At 48.1% G+C, this 20,601-nt stretch overlaps 1 protein-coding gene across 2 annotated transcripts in view; it reads left to right on the forward strand.

Moving 5' to 3' along the window:
* The window catches only part of Ift43 (intraflagellar transport 43), an 81,266-nt gene that overhangs the window by 37,012 nt on the left and 23,653 nt on the right, over positions 1-20,601 (forward strand). For both annotated transcript variants that reach the window (XM_048799053.1, XM_015494213.2), the window contains 2 exons: positions 19,096-19,128; positions 19,786-19,832. In XM_048799053.1, coding sequence (XP_048655010.1) covers positions 19,096-19,128; positions 19,786-19,832 — 80 coding nt within the window. The remainder of the gene's footprint in view (positions 1-19,095; positions 19,129-19,785; positions 19,833-20,601) is intronic.

The raw sequence follows: 20,601 nt of genomic DNA on the forward strand, positions 1-20,601 counted from the left end.
TTTGGGTTTTTTTTTTTTTTTTTTTTTTTGGTAAGAAACTCGTCCTGTGGAGTGTCCCACATTCTGGGTTGGGCCCATTTCTTCTAGTTGTCTGTCTCCCAAGTCCCCTCTTAAATGGATGGTTAGATCTAGGTCAGACTGGCAGTTCAGCTGAGGCTCGTTGCTGAGGCAGGCGTACTCCGTAGGTGGCGCCGTGTGGGTCTCACTGCAGCACTCCTGAGGGCACAGGTGTCTGGTTATTCCACTTAAGCGAGTCTGTGATTGATCGGGGGTTGGGGTGTGGGATCCTGTACTTCACGGTCATTGTCTGACTCCCCCCTGGTGGTCGTGGTGTCCCTGGGTGACAGCTGCCTAGAGAAAGGATCTCATGAAAGGTTGTCAGATGGTGATTTTCTAATTTTCACTTATGAACAGAGAACTTTCTGTAAAGAACTTCCTCTCATCAGCCATTTGGTGGTGTGAAGTACAGTTTATGCTTGCAGTTTTGCCTCTTCCTCCTCCCAGATCCCCAAATCTTTTTATTTAGAAAATCTTCAAACCCATAAAAAAAAATTGCAAGAACAGTACAAGCTCCCCGGCCCTCTGCTCCTTGAGCGACCCACTGTGAACCTTGCATACTTGGGGCTCCTCCTCAATCTCTAGTTTTGTTTGTCTTTATTTTTGCTGAGCGCTCTGGAGTTGTAGCTGCCTTTGCCTTTGCATTACAAGTAACTAATTGCTGGTTACTGTTCAAGGGCTGTGTGTCTCTCGTTGCTTCTGGTCTGTGGCGCTTGGCACACACAGGTGCACGGTGTGAATTTGATCAGTGAGTGCATTTTGGATGTTTCTTAGGATCTCCAGTCATTAGGAGGGGGACCCTGTGAAGTAAAAGAACATAATCCCAGTGAAGTAAAACAACATAATCTTTGATCTTCACATTTTCATTGATAAGCACAATTTTGATTATTTGGTTTTCATGAAAAACCAAACAAGATTAGAAGAATTGAAAGTCTATTTGTCACAATTTTCTATCTCCATGAAGAGGACCACAATCAGACAGTTGGGGTGATATTTCCCAGGCTGAGAAGGCAGACTTCCGGTACTTACTCATGGAATAGCCATAACAGGACCCTTGAAAAGTTTCGTAAAGGCTTTAAATGTGGTACTTAGGGATCCTATAGGCTAGGGAAGAGGTAGGGAGTGTGCATCATCTTTCCTCTTGGTGTGATTTGAGGGGTACTTTCATGCCACTCCCCCTGGATTGACATGGGGATGTTTGGTGCAGAACAAGCAGGTGTGCTAGGCTGTATTCATTAGTTTAGGGCCTCGATGGCTTGTGTAGTGTCACAAAACCGATTTGCTTAAATGACTAGGCAGGAGATAACTGCACTCTGATTCCAGTGGCACTTGAATACTTTGCTTGCCTCTCTGAAAAGTGGAGCAGTCTACCTAACCAGTGGCCCTGTCACTCCTCTCCTCGGAGCAGAGGCAAGCACCTGAGGCACCAGGGAGGCAGTGAGGAGAGAACAGTGGCACCTGAGTTGCACACCTGCCTGTGCGTGTGCCCCAGGGACAGGACAGCTGAGCCCCCCAGGGACCCAGTCAGCAGAATTACATCTCAGTTGCCTGAGGGGAGGCCCCAGCACACTGCAGCCACAGGCCCTCTTCCTGCTTCCCCCGAAGCCTGCTCTCAGCTTCCTCTCTGCCCTTCGCTTTTCTTCATGAAGATACCCTTGACCTTCACTGCAGTTGAAAACCAGGTGTACTTCTAGAGTGGGTTCTCAGCATGACCCTGGAAGGCTTTAACTTGGCCTCTGTTAGTCTCGGGTTTTGCAAAAGTGAAAGCCCCCTGGTGACTGGAGCTGGTCGTTTCTTGGAGCCAGGGGTAGAAGAGTAGAGCTTGAAGGGTCTCTGGTGTCAGGAAAGGAATAAACAGTCCATAGAACTCTCTCTAAATAACAACAGCCAAAAGGCGGAGGTGGAACATTCCATTTGTTTCTCTGGACTGCTGCATAGTGCAGCTCTTCTAGACTGGAGGGTAGAGCCAGTGTCCTGTCCTGTCAAATTCTAGTGTTGCTGTAAGAGCTGGTTGGGGTCTGTGTGAACCCTGCATTGCTGGGGGACTCCTTAGAAGCAGCCTCATTGATTTTTTTTTTTTTTAAATAAAGTCCCTTTTAGTTTTCAAGCCAACTGAGAATTTTCATGATGTAAAATTCAAACAAGACAGATAAAACTGAATTTACCTGCAACCACCATCTCCACTATTAGCCATCTCTCTAAAAGTAAGTACTAGAAACATTTGTTGGTATCTTTTAAGAAAATATTGGTGCATTATAATTTTGTATAATAGTGGGATTCATGGTTACGATTTGTACATGCACACACTATACCAGTATAATTTGGTCAGTTTTGTTCTCCAGTACCTCCTTTCTCTCCTTGTTGGTATCTTTTACACACTTCAACAGATGCACAGATTGTCCCCTATTTTTGATGGTTTGACTTATGATTTTAAACTTTACAATGATGTGAAAGCAATATGTATTCAGTAGAAATAGTACTTTAGGACTTTGAATTTTGAATTTGGATCTTTTCCTGGCTAGGGATTTGTACAATCCTCTCGTGATGCTGGGATGTGGCAGCAAGCACCCTCCACCCCCCATAGAGTACAGGGCCGGCAGCCTGTGTCACCTGTGTCACCAAGCCATAGTGTTCCATAGGTGAGGTGTGTTAAATGAATTTTCCACTTGCAAATCGGTTTATCAGGACCTAACCCCTGTAAATCTATCTGTACTGACCAAAATAAGTATTTTTTTTTTAAATAGAAGTAAGATCGTATTCAGTGTCCTGCATCCTGTGTTTGAATTTCTTTTCCACTTAGCAGTGAGTGCATCCTCGAGAGCCTTCGGTGCATGTGGACATGCTTCCTTTTCCTAATTGCTCCATAATAATCCCTCCTATAATAGTAGGAGACACTACTCCCCTCTGGGTGGACATGAAGGTTCTTTTTGTTCATGCCCCTATGCACCCCATGATCAAGCCTCTGATGGTGTCTGTTTTCTTTTTACAACAGCTCTGTTTTTTAGGGAATTGACAGTTTCATCCTCAGAAGTAGATTCTGCCTTCTGGGGCGTCACTGCCAAACCTGTAGCTGGATAGCTCACATCTTGCCAGCCCTCTTGTTGCACAGACGAGAACACACACGTGTGAATACACCACACACACAAGTAGCACAAGTCCACAGACACCTCCTCTCTTGTGACTTCTGAGCTGAGCCCTGGAGTCATTTGATCCTCAAAAACAGTCATTTGGTCCTTAAAGCAACCCCCATGGGGTAGGTGCTATTATTATTTCTGCTCTCAGATGAGGAAACTGACGTTCAGAAAGGTGAAATGACTTGCTCACAGTCACAGGGCTGGTAAGTCACCAGCCAGAACTGGAACCGGGTGAGTCTGATGCTCTTCGGTGCTCCACCACCCCCTGTTTTTTGCCCCTTAGCATCTGAGTGTCCCTACACAAGGTGGCACCTCAGCAGGCATTCCCATGGGATGAGTTGACACAGCTCAGCCGGGAGAGCCATGGTGGCCCTCCCTCACCTCCCTTGGCCTACCTGTCCAAGAGCTGCAGTCCAGCCACTCAGGCCCCCAGAGAACTGCCTGGTGTTTGTGGGACTAACCCCACACATCTGGTAAACGCAAGGAGGCAGCCAGCTCTTAGGGGCACAAACCAAGGCCATGCCAGCCCTGCCATTAAAAGGCTTATTAGGCTAGTCGTTAAGTTCAATTAGGCATTGGGAACGATTTTCCCTTCTAACACTGCAGTGCCCTCCAAGAACTGGATCCATTCCCAGGCAGCTGACTTGGGAGACAGGTACTAGTTTCTGTGGCCTTGGCAGCCCCCACCTCTTGTTTTTGGGTCCTGCGAGGCTGTTTCCTGAGCTTATTACTGAGCCACCCTCCTGTGCCAGGGCCACTGTTTCCCCTGACCTGTAGGAGGAGCTGGACGTCCGCCCTATGCTGTGGCTCTCAGGGTTGCATGATCTTGGAGCATATCATGCCCACTTTCTGGCCCAAAGTTCCCTAAGGAGTTTGAACTTGATGATCTCAAAGTTCCCTTTTGACCTGTAGGCTCTTATGATTCTGGGAAGTGAGTCCCACATTATCCACACTTCATGGAGTAGAAAGCTCAAACAAGCTTTGAGCCTTCTTTCCAGCAGGGGAGGACATCTTTAAAGAAGGGGACAAGAAAAGGCAGTGGGCATAGTACAGAGCCCTGGGTAGGACGTGCAAAGGGACCAAGGCACAGGGTAGCCTTGAGCAGCCAGCTCAACATCCTTGAGCTCTGTCTTCTCAGTACTAAAACCAAGTGGTCTCACGGCCTTCCCTGACTCAGAAAGTGTGTGTGAGCACCTAACACGCACTTTCTGGATGGCGGCTGGGAACAGGTCTTTGTAGTCTGAGTTATAGCCTGGAAATGAAGTAGCTGACTGTGAGGTGGGAACAGGCCTTCCAGGCATGGCCAGGAGAGGGGAGGTGCAGATAAACCACAGTGTGTTAAGAGTGTTAGGATGAGCACACCACAGTGACTGACCCCAGGTTTGTATAGGGAAGTAGAAGGGGCCAAGGGGCAGGGTGGAGGGGGGGCCTGCAGGCAGGGCCTTGAGCTGCCACTGAAGTGGGGGATAGGTGTGTGATCAGTGATTCAGGGGACATGTTATCACTCCTCTTGTGAATGCCTTTTTGACATGGCACCATCTTAGGGTATTTGCAAATGTAAAAGGAAATCCATTTCTCCCCAAGTAGAATCCTCTCTGTCAAATGAGAGAACGAACCCTCTTCTCCTACTATACTCAGTACTGCACTTCTGACACCAGATGTGTGGGGTTAGTCCCACACACACCAGGCAGTTCTCCAGTGGACACCAGCCGAGTGTCCTACAGAACCTCTCAGTCCTGGCACTGACCACCTGGAGTTAACATCAGACCCTCCAGGTTCAGTTAATTGGCTACAACAGCTTGCAGAACTCAGGAAAATACTTTTGCAGGTTTATTTCAAAGCATGTTTACTATACTTTGAATCTGGAATGTCTTTTAAAGGTCCATGTGCGCATGGTTTGGTGCCCAGCCCATGAAGCTGTTGGGAGGCAGTAGAATCTTTAAGTGGTAGGGCCTTTAGTGGGAGGAGATTAGGCCATTGTGGGTGTGCCCTCAATGGGTCTCCTGACCCTTCTTGTCATTTTCTTTGCTTCTTGACTACCATGAGGTGAAGGCCTCTGCCACATGCTCCTGCCATGATGTATCGTGCTGCCACAGGCCCAAAGCAACAGGGCCAAGCGATCATGAACAGAAAACTCTGAAACTGTGAGCTAAAATAAACCTTAGCTCCCTATAAATTTATTTTTCTGGTATTTGTCATAGTAACACAAAGCTAACACAGTATTTTTAAATGATACAAATGAGCAGTTAGACAAAGAGATACATAGTATGAGGTTAGGAAGGGTCATGAGCTCAGGAACCTCTGTCCCCGTGGAATGAGGCATGCTCCTTTCTGTCATTCACTTGGACACTCTCGGAATCTTGTCCTTTTGAGTGTTTATGGAAGCTTCATTACATAGGCATGATTGATTAAGTCATTGGCCTTGGTGATCAACTCAGCCCTCAACCTCTTTCCCCAGAGGTCTGGATGTCAGGAATAGGGAGGTTGGGGAACTGGGACTGAAAGAAAGTTCCAGCCCTTTAATCACATAGCTGTTTCCTTTGGCAACCAGCCCTCCATCCTGAGGCTATCTTCACTTCAGAAATCCGAGGACTTGGGGAGCCCTGGGCCAGGAAACCAGGTACACATATTTCTTATTAGAAGTCACAGTGGCACACTCTGAAAGGCTCTCATGGCCGTTCTGTATAGCGGCTGTCCCCTCCTTAGGCTGCAAGGTTACAGAGGGGTCTGCCCTCCTTCTTCCTCCTGAGTGCAAGGCCTTCTTCTCTCACACATGTTGGCGAAGTGTCTCAGTCGTATCCTGAGAGTTGCACTCCCTGGTGCCCATTTCAATCCGCTGGTTTCTCTGCAGAGACCTGCATTAAGGTTATCCCATGATGCTTGCTTGGGATTGGTGTTCTCAAGCTGCCTGTTCCTGCTTGATGAGAGGGGTTCTCATCTGCCACCAGACGAGCTGTGTAGTGGGGTTGTGTCTTCTGTAGGCCCCAAACCCCATCAGCAGAGGCTTACACAGAAGGCATCAGAACCAGAAGACCAGGGCTCAGAAGACCAGGGCTGGAATGGCAGCCCTGTAGGCAGCAGGGACCCAGCTCTTTCATCTTTTGGCCCCACTGTCCTTGGTGTGTGGCTTTTGTCATGCACAGACCTCATGATTGCAAGCTGACTGCTGCCCCATCCAGGACTCACCCCGTTTTCCAGGAGGAAAAAGGGAGAATGACTTGGAGGTGAAAGAGAAGAACACCCCCTTAGAAAGCATCTGGCTTTTGTCAGTGAGGGAGACAGGCGTGCGCTCGAGGGGCTGCTGCCTCTTTCTCATTGGTCAGAAATAGAGCATATGCCCCCCGCAATGTGAGAGGCAAGGGAATGGAATATCTTTAGTTGGGTTCATCATCACCCAAAGCAAAATTGGGGTTTGAATAAAAGGGCAGGAAGATGACTTTGGGCTAGGTGGCAAACTGTTTTTTGTGATCTGATGCCATCAAGCTAAGATTCAGAAGTCCCTGGATGGTGCTGTCCTACAGTAACTACTGTGTCTTGTGACATGGAGGGTTTGTTGTGCTGACAAGCACAGGAGCAATTTCACCTAATTCTGGAATCTTTCTAGAAGTGGAGAATCCTTCAGAAAGAATCTGAATGCCAGAAAAGCTGCCTTTTAAACAGGGATGAAACAGAAGTAGCTGAAGTGAAGGAAGGGACCCAAGAGGCAGAAACAGTAAAGCAGGGATGGAAAACTGAGAGGGGGTCCAGTAGATTTTTCTGTTGAAACAGTGGCTGCTTGTGGCAAGGCTTCAGGAGCTGGCAGAAGGTGGCACGTGCCCACAAGAGTCTGTAGGCAGGAGCTGGCAGGTGGCGAGGGCAGGCTGCTGGGCATGTGACCGACGGTGCTCAGGCAGGTTCAGCAAGCAGTAACTGGGGCGTGTTGAAGCCAGGGGAATGGTGGTCCCTGGAGACAATAGGTACGAGGGAGACCTGCTGACACACCTCACCAGTATCTGTCTGGGGCTGGTCTTCAGTTATGATCATGGAGAAAGACAGCAGCTAAAGCACAGGAAATATAAACTGATGATCTGATGAGGGTAATGGCAGCGGCAGCTCCGGTTTGCAGAGCACTTCCTGCGTGCCAAGTACAGTGATACGCCACACCGTTGACATTGGGTCAGCAACAGACCTTGTGTACAACAGTAGTCCTAGAAGGTCATATCACCTAGTAACTTCAGAGCTGACTCAGTTGGTGTAAGCACACTGTGCTGTTCCCCAGTGACGAAGCTGCCTGAGGACGCATCTCTCAGAACATTTCTCCATCATCAGGTGACACCAACAGCACACTCTTCAATGCTTTGCCTGAATTAACTAATTTGATTCTTAGAATAAAACTTGTGAAGTTCAATATGGTCCTCTCACCAGTCTTGCAGAGTTTAAGTGACTTGCCCACGAGCACACAGCTAGGAAATGGTGAAACTGATTTGATACTAGACCCTCTGTGTTGGAGTGTTCATACTGCTATAACAGAGTACAACAGATCCGGTGATTTTTTTTTTTTTTTTTTTTTTTTTTAGTTGTAGTGGACACCCAATCTTTATTTCATTTTTATGTGGTGCTGAGGCTCAAACTCAGTGTCACGTGTGCTAGGCGAACACGCTACCACTGAGCCACAACCCCAGATGAGTCATAGAAATTGCCTTCTCACAGTTCTGGAGGCTGGGAAGGGCAGGGTGAGGCAGCAGCGGATTTGTGGTATGGTGAGAACTGTTCTCTGCTTCTCATATCGTGCCTCATTGCTGTGTCATGGAGGAAGACAGGGCAAAAGGGCCTCCTGAGTTCCCTCCCTGTTTTGTAAGACACTGAGCCCTCTGCCCTCATGACCTAATTTATTTCATCATTAATCCTGGAGGAAACGTGGCCATCAAACCACAGCATCCTCTCACTTCAGAACCACTGGTGTCAGCCCATTAGAGCAGAGCTGGGCACGAGCACCTTGGCCAGCCGACCCTGGACTTATGCTGAGGTAGTTTGAGTCCCCCTGACCCAGAGGACAGGCAAATTGGTTTTGAGCTGCCTGTGTCTGGAGGCCTGGAGGGTTTAGCAGGTGCTCTCTTCCCAGCTATGTGGCAGGAAAGGGAACTGGAGTCACATTAAGTAGGAAGAAACAGTGGGAATGTCAGGAGCACGTGAGCAGTTTGGGAGAGGAGTCAGGGAAGCAGGATTTCTCCATGCACTTGCGAAAGTTATAGCAAGTTTCAGCCATAACTAAGAAAGAAGAGGATGGGCTGGGGAGGAAAGGCCTTAAGTTCTTAATCAGGAGGAGAGTTCAAGTTAACTTTGTTGTCCCTAAAGCTATTCAAAAAGGAAGAAGAGCTGGGCATCATGGCACATGCCTATAATCCCAGCTGAGGCTGAGGCAGGAGGATTGCAGGTTCAAAGCCAGCCTCAGCAACTTATCAAGGCCCTAAGCCACTTAGCAAGACTCTTGTCTCAAAATAAAATATATATGGGTGAGGGTGCTGTGGAAGTGGCTCAGTTGTTAACCCCCACCCCCACCCCACCCCCGTTCAATTCCTGATACCAAAAAAAGAAAAAGGAAAGAGGGCTTCCTTTCACGTTCTCGTTCCTCCCTGTTTCCCACCACCACCACCACCACCACCACCACATGGACTTAGAGAGCTCAGACAAGCATATTGTCCTGGCTTGACTGAAATTTTAGGGCAGGATAAACCAGTGAGGGGAGGGAGCTTCTAGGGGGCTGTCAGAAAAGGGAACAGGCGGGGTCGGGGCAGGATTGGTGATCATTCAGAGCTGGGCAGAGACCTGAGCAGTGTCGGAGTCCAGCCCCCTCTGTTTGCAGAGGGAGGAATGAGGCCTGGGGAGGTTTACTAACTCCGAATCATAGAATCTTAAGAGTTAGAAACGGCCCTTAAATGTCACCTTGCCCCGCTGCCCAAGGTCACACAACTAATTAATAGAGTGGCGTGCGCCTCACATTCCACATCCCTGCCCCTTCACAGACCTCGAGAGCTGGGCCATTCATCTCAAGTTCACGGAGCGGCCGTGCACCGTACTGTTTGTGCAAGAGTGAGGCTGTTAGAATAGAAGCGCCTTTACTGCGATCCTCTGGGACCCTCACAGAAATGAGATGTTGATCATATGAAGCAATCTGATTGAACAGAAAAACTTTCAAGGAAAAAAGTTGTGTCCCCTGAGCCAGCTGCCTGTGCTGAGGGGGACGGCTGCCTTGCAGCGTGAGCAGCCAGAGACCAGGAGGGGAGGATGGGAGGCGCCCGCCATTGGTTAAAATTCTCCCGACAGAATGATCTCCTTGTTCTCCCTTTGACAGATCCGCACTCTCAAAAATAAAATGCATCTGTGAACATCACACCTACTTCTTTCCTTTTCTTTTTGGTCCTTTATCGAGAAATAACCGAAAGCAGTTTTAATATAAGCAGCAGCAACGCGGGCATTGTAGGTTTAATATGCACATGAAATGGAGGAAGGCCCCTCACAGATCTGAGTTTTGTCTGACCTAGCGGGTTTTTGAGTGAGTTTACTTTTTGACCCTTGCTGTCCTGACCAGAGCTGGTTACTGGTGGCAGTGCCATTGTCTCCTGGTGTCACCGTGGTCATTATGCAAGAGGCCATGTTTAGAAGTGCCAGAGTGTCCTTCATTCTATTTACCAGAAATTCACCAGCAGGGACCATAAGCCTTCAGGAGGCACCCCATGGCCCTCCCTGATCCCTGGCCTAGCATGTGTCTCCCAGTAGCTCAAGTGCTTCCTCTTTGCACACCTCATCCCTTGGGCTATTTTAGTGTATTTGCGGCTTTAGTGGCGGGGAAGGTTGTGAAAAAGGAGCAGAGAAAACAACAGAGGGGAAAGAAATCTACCTAGGAAGTAGTTTCTCAGATGGTGAGCAAAAAATTCTCTCCAGAAGTAAAAGACCCATTTATCCAGCAATTAAAAATGAATTGAAGCCAGGTGTCATGTGTGACACTTCCTGTAATCCCAGCGACCCAAGAGACTAAAGCAAGGGGATCACAAGTTCAAGGCCAGCCTGGGCAACTTAGGGAGACCCTGTCTCAAAATAACTGAAAAGGGCTGGGGATGTGGCTCAGCGGTAGAACATCTCTGGGTTAAATCTCATGTCTACCTGCCCTTAAGAAAATTTCTTTTAAATACATTTATTAAAGTAAAAGGAAGTAGGTCCAGAAAGGCTACAACTGGAGTGGAATCCCTGAAGGTGGCACTTGAGTACAGCAGATGTTTGAGCCATGGTGTCCTGTGGCAGCTGTCCGCTGCTTTGCCTCCTGTTGTTTGGGGGTTTGTGAGGGGGGCACACAACTTCTTCCACTTAACCCTTGTGCTGCTTTTACACTGCAGAGTAGCAAGCTGAGTGACGTTCACGTATGAGTTGCATGTTATTCATTGAAATCTCTTTTTGTATGTTGGCTTCAGTGACTTGAACTGGGGGAAAAAGAATCCATTGAAGATTAATTCCTAGCTGTGTAGCTCCCTCCCGATTCCTGATCAATGTATATATTTACCGTTGAGACTCGCGGGCAGCAGCATCTCATGTGAGTCAGCATTTTACCCAGCCCCACCGTGCCTGTGTTTGGCTACACCAGGGTCCCCTGTTGCTGCTTGAGCACACCTGGCCCCTTCGTGCCTCTGACCTTTGTTCAGGTAGTTTCCTTCCTTCCTGGAGCTTTTCTTACAAGCCTCCCCAGAGCAGCCAACTGGAGAGGCTAGTGTCCTCTGGAATCCACTACATCTTGCTAACACTGGCCTCCCTGTCCTGCTAAGTTAGGGGCATAGTAGAACCAGGGGCAGCAGCACAAACCAAGGGGTATGTGTGGACCTGAGTTTCTTTTCTTTTTGTACTAGGCATTGAACCCAGGGGCGCTTAACCACTGAGCTACATCCCCAGCCATTCTTATTTTTTATTTTGAGACAGTGTTTTACTAAGTTGCTGAGGGGCCTTGCTAAGTTGCTGCGGCTGGCTTCAAACTTATGATCCTCCTGCCTCAGCCTTCGGAGCGGATGGGATTACAGGCATGCGCCATGCTTAGCTGTGAACCTAATGTCTAGTTCCAGCTCTGCATCCCGCTGACTGTGGGGCTTTCTTCAGGTCCCTTTATTGAATCCAAGTCTCCCATTTCCACTCTAGCAGCTGCAGTTTGAATGGTGGTAGATGTTATTTAGACCCTGAAGTTTGTGTGCTTATGGAGGTATTAGTGTTATTTCTATAATGTTTTTTTCTCCCACCAGATTATAATGTCCTAAGCAAAAATCCTCAATTCCCACACCTCCTATTTGTGCCTAAGACATAATTAGCAATCCAATAACTATTTCCCGAATAAAATAATGTTCACTCGAGATAAGTAAAGTCTAGAGCGCTGTCTCTCTTTTTTCTCTGTCTCTGCTACTTTTCTCTGATAGCATGTGTATGTGCAATTTTTATATAGTCCCATTACTGTTTTTAGCTACTGAAACGGTTTCTTATATTTCAACCTTTTTTCCTGATAAATATTGTTTGAATCAAACAAAGATGTTATTTTTAATCTACCCAGCAGGGGGCAGACTTCACCCAGAAATTGCCTTGTATTTCAGTATCTCTTCAGGAGGACAGGCTTTGGCGGTCTACATTCAGGATGCAGACATGGGTTCTCATTTCTTTACCAGATACCTTGTTGATGAACTATGCCATCAGGAGCTAAATGTGGTCCACTGTGTCCTAAAACCCCGGAGTGCCAAAATTTGGGTGCTAGGGAATTCTTGTTTGTCATTAAAGAAAGGAGAAAATACATTTTAGATAATAAACAGATAAAAGGCAAGAACTAGGAACTGAGGGGGAAAGGGTGGGCACTTTAGCTTTCAGGAGAGATTTGAATGAGAAGGAATTTGTTGGCCAAGAAAACTTCAGTTCATGAGAAACAGCTGGCTTTTCACCAGCACTATGTGAATGGGGACCTTTAGAGCTAAGGGTCCCCGAGCATCCAGTTTACAATCTGACTCTGAAGGGGTAGCGTAGCCACCATTACAGTGTCAGGTACCTCCTCTTCTTGTTTTCCTTGCAAAGGCTTGTTTGGTGGGTCACACAGTTTATTAAGATCCTTGTTTTGGGGTTTGCTAAGTGATGTGATCTGGGACTGTCTTCTCTGTCTTAGGCCTGGATAAAATTTATCTCAACATGGTTTAGGAGCAAGTTGAAATTTTTATTGGACATTTTATAATCACGAGGGGAGAAAACTTTGCAAGAAAATGACATTTTGATCTTTCTTTCCTCCAGAGGAGTGACACGTTTTTAAAATGTGAAGTAGCTTTGGTGCCAGTTTAGTAGTTAATCTTATTTCTGATACTGCCCTTGCCAGCTTTTCCTTATGAATTTGGCCCCTGGCTGAAGAATGTCTTCTTTTCGCAATGGGCCATGTGAGTGCCCTGTGTTGCTTTAGGTTTCTTGCCCGCAACAGGTTGTAGTTGTCACCATTTGTCCAAACCCTTCACGTTTCCCCTGAGATCAGAGGCGGCAGCTCTGAGGAGTGGGCCCAGGAGGGCGGTCCCCTGGGCAGTCAGGGATCTGGCACTCGGTCTATCCGAAGCTGGTTCCGTCTTGCAGCAGGAAGGTGAGTCTAGGGTCCAGTATGTGCCGTGGGTATTAAAAGGCTTCAAGGACACTTCCCCCCATTTATCCCAGTTATGTCCCCTGCTAAAATAGGTTAACGGTGTCTAATTAACCACTGAACATTGTCATGCTGCATAAAGATAGCATCCTGGCTGTCCTCTGAGCCATGGTACTTTATCTCCATTTAGATCTCTGCAGTGTTCCATTAGACACGAGAGGAACATTTCACCTGAGTTGATGTCTGCGTTAGCACTGCCTTTCAGCCTCTGGCACATAACCCAGGTGGTAGTACTCGAGGGATCTGGGGTGCTTCAGGGCCTCTCCCCTAGAAGCTAGTGGGGTCCCTGCAGTTGGGGTCATGACTACTTGTGTGGACTCTTGATCATGATGATCAGGACAGACCCCTCACAGCAAGGGGGTGACAAGGACAGACTCCACAGGAGGGGAGGATTTTTTTCACATCTTTACCGTTGAGCCCCAGAATGGAACCCTGAGGATTCAGGAGTTCACCAGAAGCCAGGCACAGTGGTACACACCTGTGATCCCAGCTACTTGGGAGGCTGAGGCAGGAGGATTACAAGTTCAAGGGTAACCTCAGCAACTTAGCAAGACTCTGTGTCAAATAAATAATCAAAAGGGCTGGGGCTATAGATCACTAGTAGACTGCCCCTGGGATTATTCCCAGTAAAAAACACACACACGCGCGCACACACACACATACACACATACACACACACATACACATGCACGCACACAGAAGTCTACTGGGTCTCATGGGGCTGTGGTCATGGGATACACCATTGGGACAAGCTTGTCCTTATCCAACCAAATGGATGTCAGTGTAGTCACTGAGTACCAAGGAAAGAGATTGAATTTAAGCACAAGAAATGCAAAAAGGAGGGAACATGGAGGGGAAGGTGACTTACAGACATGATCTCTTTTTTTTTGCCATAACTCAAGGTGTCATGTTATAAATAATAATGTACATAATAAATCACACAGAATAATTAAACTAGCATTAACTACTGTATTATGAGGCCTGACAAAGCTGTATCCCTATGTAAGTTGAAATGTGTCTCCATTAGAGAAAATATTGATGGAATGGAAGTAGAGTCTAGAGGGAGCATTTTGGTTGGTGGAGCCGCTGGCCTGCCTCCGAACACTGGGCTTTTTTTTTTCCTGCTAGGTAAGTAACCTTGGGCAAGTTGACTTCGCTGAACCCCAGTCTCCTCACCTGTAAAACAGAGCAAATTAAATAAGATAATGTGACCGTTCAGAAACGCCATGTGTAATACTGTGTGTGACGTAAGCTATGCCAACCACAGGCACGTATAAATAACATCACTTAGCCCAGTGCTTGACCGTCTTCCTTCTCTGGCAGGTTTGTGGGGAGGCCGGCTGCAGCCTGGGAGTGGGTTTTCCTAAAAATTAAGAGCGAGTAACTGCATCAAGCCGAAGAAAGAGAAATGGGGGTGAAAAGAAGAAGGGGCTGGCTGAGTGCTGAGCTGAGGGACAGGACTCTACAGAAGGACCACCCCTCACCCTTAAGCACCTCTGCTCGAGGAGCCGATGTTTAAAGCACGGGGTGGCTTTGTGGCTGAGTGTTTTTGGCAGTTTGGAAAGGACCACACAGAGGTGGCCATGACTTCCCTTTGCCAGGCCACTGACCAGGAGGGTGCCTCCCTCGCAGGAGGAAGGCAACTAGTGGGTGGAGGTGAGGGAGGAGGTTTACCCCCCGGTGTCCAGAGGTGAGGCCTCACTCTGCAAAATGGCCACAGCCATCAGCAAGTGATGGAGGAGCTCTTAAAAAGAAACCTGGCACTTAATTAACTTTTCAAAGTACTGGTTCAGCAGCCTTCCAGCCACACATTCTGCATAGTGAACGCGCATCTCTAATCAGGTGTGAATTGCCCTGGTCCACCACGGTGAGAGCGCCTGTGCTTTGGTGTGAGCACCGTGGGCTCCTGTGTGCATCTCAGGACGGCATCCAGGAACAGAGGCTTCCTTCCCTCCACTGACCACTCGGGGGCTCTGGCTGTTCCCTCCTCACCTCAGCCTTCAGGCCATGTCCAAGTTCATTAACACTTCTGGGGAAAGAAAGTAGGCGGCTCAGAAGGAGGGGGCAGGTAGGTTTCCAATTGCTGCTTAGCAACTGGAGCGTTCAGCCTCATATCTGAAATAAGGTTAGGGCAGAGAGTCTCACAGTCGTGCCTGGGGCCTATTTCTGGAAATTACTATGGGGGGGTGGTTAGCACATGTTCATTGAAGAAGCTCCCCAGGTGTGATTCGGTTAAGAGCTACCTGCTTAAAGGACTCCAGCTTTCCGTTGTCACAGCCTTCTGTTGCCTTCTGGGAGTCAAGAAGGGAGTGGCTGCAGTCAATCCAGACAGATGTCTGGGTGCCCGGGGACACTGGGAAATCAGGCGGGATCCACTTTTGAAAAAGCTGGGGGCAACGTGTTTGGGACCTGAGTGAAAGTCGGGAGTCTGGTTTCAGCCTCGTCACTAACTAGCTCTGTGATTTGGGTGAAGCCCCCCTCCGCGGCGCTCAGGGTCCCTGGGTGTAAAGGGTTCTGCTGAATCCTGCTGCACTTCTGTTCCACAGCTCAATTGACGGTGTCCTAGACGTGGGAGTCTAGAGGGTCTGAAACAGTGCTCCGTCTCTGTGGGGTGATCTTACTAGCATTAATAGCCACTTCTAGGCAGCCAGGCACGAGGTCCTGGGGGGCAGTAATGGACAGGAAGCCCAGGCCTGCACTGCATAGACTGCCTGCCGCCACCAGACCTCGCGGGCTTCAGTGACAGCATCAGTTCCCTCAAGTTGGGGAAGAAGTACATCTGTGAGGAGGTGACCCAGAATCCACGGTTCTCCTACCTCAGCCCCTGTGGGGAGCAGAACATCAGCACCAAACCCCTCTCTGGCTCACCCCTGGCAGGCTGGTTTAGGTTTTTGTTTGTTTGCTTGGTTTTTTTGAGCGGAGGGGGGTTGGTGTACCAGGGATTGAACCCAGGGGCACTTGCCACTGAGCCACGTCCCTGGCCCAATTTTATATTTTATTTAGAGACGGGGTCTCACTGAGTTGCTTGGCGCCTCCCCATGGCCAAGCTGGCTTTGAACCCGTGATCCTCCTGCCTCAGTCTCCCAAGCTGCTGGGCTTACAGGCCTGAGCCACTCGCCCAGCCATTAATTGTTGTTTTTAACCTGTCACCAATAATTAAAAATACACCCTACATTATGTTAGGTTGTGAGTAAAACTAAAAACAAAAAGCTTATCCAGTTTGCAGTACACTCTTTTCTAGGATATAAAAAAGAAAAAGAAGAAAAGGAAAGAAAAAGGAAGGAAGGAAAGCAAAAGCAAAGCAGGCTGGTGGCCATCCACTAAATTGATCTCATGACTCTAAGGGGTCTTTAGGAACCTGTTATTAGATGCTCCGTCTCCTGGGCCTGTCACTGTGCTGGCCCCAGGTGCCTCTGGGAACAAATAAAGTGAATCGGAAATGGGTTTTACTTCAGATTCTGTTCTGAGACACCATGCAGATTGTCTGTGTGTTCACGTTTCTGTAGAGAAACACTCTCCCAGCTATTCTCCCAAAACATGCTTCCCCTCAGCCTCCTTTTTTCTCACATTTGATATCCCCTGGAGCTGTAGGAACCTCTCCACCCACCTACTGCCTCTTGTGAGAGAACCAGCAGCAAGACTCAGTGCTGCGGAGCTAGTCCTGGGCTTGGTGGGAGGGCGCCCTAGGTAGGGACCAGCGTTAGCAGAAATCTGAACTTTCATGAAGAAAATCTCCCCATTTGGGCAACAAATTTATGTTAAAACAAAACAATAAACAAACCAAACTCTCGTACACACTGGGTAAAGTCCAGAAGTGGCCAGTTTCCATCTGTGATGAAGATCAGAGGCAGGGGCTCCATCCCATTAGGCTCCCTGTCCACAAGGAGGAAGTACCCAAACCTGTTATTTCTGGCAGAGAGAGAGCATGCCACCTAAGAGATGCCCTGCTGCCCATTCCTGATAACTCCTTTTTTTAAAATATTTTTTTTTTAGTTGTAGATGGATATAATACCTTTTTTTTTTTTTTTTTAATGCAGTGCTGGGGATCCTCACGCATGCTAGGCAATCCCTCTAACCCCGAGCCACAACCCCAGCTGCCTGAAGACTCCTTTGAGCTCCCTCCTTCCTGTCTGGGCAGAGTCCTTGGGCTCCCTCTAGAGGGGGAGAAAACAGGATGTGGGCTCTCTGGCAATTAAGATGAATATTAAACTCACCCCCCTTTTTGGGTGTTGGGTGGATAAGTGGCAGTTAGTGAGACTCCCCCCAAGGATTCACTGTCATTATTACTGTTTCCTTCAGACAAAACCGCCACTGCTTTTTCCAAGCACATTGCTTAGGAAAGGAACGATTCAGCCACGCTCCTGAAGGCAGTCACAGCCGAGTATGTCCCTTATGTACAAAGTGAGGGTGGGTCTCATCTGCCTCACCTCTATTACCTGTTTTTCTCTTACCCCTCTTCATTCAGGCATTTCCACCATTCGTGACATGTTGGCCAAGTCATTTGAAAAGTAGGCTTAGCAAGTTTGACTTGAGGATGGTTAGAGGCAGTGGTTCTAGGCATGACAGGAACTAGGATGACTTAGTCCTCCCACACAGAAGGTGGCCGTGGGGGCTCGGAGCATTGGCTCAATGGTCCTCTGACTAGAACAGGCATTTTGTGAAAAATGTGAATACACCGACAATCTGCATGGGGTCTCATATTCATGCATCCTGCCTTAGAATATCCCATGTCATCCAGCAATAGGGGCGATGCCCAGGGCCTCTGGTACAGCCTGCCTTGGCTGCTTGCCGCTGCCCTCTCTGTTCCGCCTCCCTCTACCCTAGCCACTGGGCCCCTCTTCTGCCCTCCAGAGGCAAAAGCTGCAGCCTGAGAGGTCTCTCTGCAACCCCCAACTCTTTCCTCCCTCCTGGTGTCAACCATCCTTTTTTTTTTTTCCTAAATAGTCCAGTTGATGTAGTTTATATTTCATGGAAGTTACTCTATTTTAAACTCAGGCTTAGCATATATTTTATTTTTGGCTTTTTTTTTTTTAATAAAAATGAAATTATGGCTAGACTCTCAGGGAGAATCATTTACACCTTGCAGGAATTGGTGGTTGGCTTCAGGACAGCTCTTCCTGGTGAGGTCCGTGGTCCCACCCTGTCAAGGGCTTTCTCATGCATCCTGCCTCTGGGCTCTAGGGACATGGCCACCACCTCTTTGAACCCTGGCTCGCCATGCTAGATTTCTGGCCCAAAAATTCATTTAAACAACACACAACTCTTATTGTAGGAATTTTTAGACTAAAAATGTGATCACCATGCCCACAGCACCCGGCTTTATCATCATCAGTAATTTGCCAGCCACAGTTAGAGGACTTTAGGTTGGGGTTTCGCACAGTGTCAGTAGTACCTCCTTAGATTAGAATTATCTGAACTTTTTTTAAAAAAATGCATAGTCCTAGGCTCTTCCTCTCCAAACCAGCTGATTCAGGGACTTCCCACTGCTGGAAAAGCAGTCATGTCTAACAGTTTCCCCAGATGTTTCCCGTGCCACTGGGTATGTGTCAACCATGCAGCCTATTCCTCGTGGAATGTCATGGGGGCACTCCTTGGGTGGAGGACACAGATAACTAGTGGCCGAGCCTACAGGCTAAACTTCTGCCCCCAAGAAGCTCAACATGCTGACAATTACCACCTCCAAATAAGACTCAGAGCCTCAGTCTAAGAAAACACTTTGATTTTCAATGGGACAGTTACTATTGAAAGGAGAGTGCCATATCATTTGTGTCCTTTTCGGTTTTAAGGTCCTTGTTGAACCTGCTCTTAATCGTGACAGTTTCACTTGTAGTTATGCTAGAATAAAGCAGTAACAAGGCGCTGTAGCATCTGTGGTTTGTTTGTGCTGATTATGGGGCTGGTCTAGAAAGAGGAATACGATAACTAGGCATGGTGGCACACAGGTAGAATCCCAGCTACTCAGGAGGCCAAGGAGGGAGGATCACAAGTTCAAGGCCAACCTCAGCAACTCAGAGAGACCCTGTCTCAAAATAAGAAGGGCTGTGAGTGTGGCCCAGTGGTAGAGTATCTCTGGGTCCAATCCCCAGCATAAGGCAAAAAAAAAAAAAAAGAGGAATCAGATAATTAAAGCACTGTGATATACTAATTTGTCCCCACCTTTGAAACCCTTTCCCAGAACATTACCCCAAATGTGAGACTCGTGTGTTCTCAGAAACCTCATCTTCTCTTTTGCAGGTTTGGGAGGAAGGCTTCAGAAGAGATAGAAGAGTATGTGTCCAGTTTTCCTATGGCATCCTCTGGTGACCTTTGTCAACAGCATAGCCCTAGTGGTCATTATGTCTTCAGCCTGTGGTGAACACAGCGTTTAGAAATAAGATAGCACAAATCTGGCTGTGGACCAGGGCTGGTCTCATGCATACTGGGTCAAGGGCTTGAACAGTGCTGCCTCCTTGGCTGACGGTTTGGACTCTGGCATCGGTGCCCACATCATCTCTCCCACCGAGTGGTCTCAGAATTGCTGTGTGCTCATCTCAGGATGCCGACCTAAGCTTGACAGAAACAGGCAGAAGCAATGCCAGCTTGCTAAGCCTTACCTCCTCCTCAGACTTACCTCAAAAAGAAAAAGAAGTTTCTAGATAAATGTGACTGTAAAAGCAAGGCCACCAATGTCACACCTCCAGGGGCCGGGGAGCATTCATGTCATGATGCGTGAGGATGGCCTTCAGAGTGGAGCATCAGGCAGGCTGTGGAACCATACATGGCAGAGCCAGTTGCCCAGTTAGGTCTGACCACAATGGGGAATGAAAGCTGGCGTAGGGACATCGCCACCTAAGAGAAACAGTGGCTGCAATAAAAAATGGGTAGTTCCTTTTGGGGTTTAAAACTCATCATCTTCTCTCTTTTTCTTCCTTTTTTTGGGGGCAGCCACCGCCTCAGACGGCACAGCCTGGATGGAATGGATGACGGAGGAGGTAAGATGACCTTGCAGGAAGTCAGGCATCTAGAGAGGGCGCAGAGTCCTGGGCATTTCTTGGACTGCAGCCTTGCTGAACTCATGTGCAATGGTCTTCTCACGCACAGAGTCCCATCGCCATGCCTTGCTAATGATCTTGCCTCTGCTCGGAGTACCTTACCCCCATCATTATCCACTGACCTTGCTTGTCCTTGAAAACCTAACCAAGTGTCGCCTCCTCTGGAATGTCTTCCCTTTCCATCCTATCCTCTCTCTCAGATGTCCTCTGTGCCCCCACAGCCTCCTTGGCAAATCTCCACCGTAACGACAATAGCTAGACCTTCCTGGGTGCTCAGTGTGCACCAGGCACCAGCACTGCCAGTTCTGACAGTTTGTAGGTTACAACATTGAACCTCACCACAACTCTTCAGATGGAGAGTACCATTGTCATCCCCATCTCACAGTGATGGGAACTGAGGCACCAAGAGAGTGCCTGAGGTCACAACGCTGCTAGAATTTGAGTACACTTAGGAGGTCCCACTCTGAGTCTTTGTTGACTTGGTTGCCCCCTCCCCATCATCTGCCCCAGACACTAAGCTCCTTGATGGCAGACACTCTGACTTATTCACTTGGCATCTGCAGTACTGACACATAGTAGTCGGTTAATACTGACTGTGGAAGTGAAGGACAAATAAGGACTAGAAAGGCCAGCGGTTGTGGCTCCGCATCAGCTTGTGTTCAAGACTCAAGGGAAGAGATGTAGTCTGTGTGACTCTCTCAAAGCAACC

Source organism: Marmota marmota, unplaced genomic scaffold (genome assembly GCF_001458135.2).
Source record: "Marmota marmota marmota unplaced genomic scaffold, marMar, whole genome shotgun sequence".
NCBI classification, from domain to species: domain Eukaryota; kingdom Metazoa; phylum Chordata; class Mammalia; order Rodentia; family Sciuridae; genus Marmota; species Marmota marmota.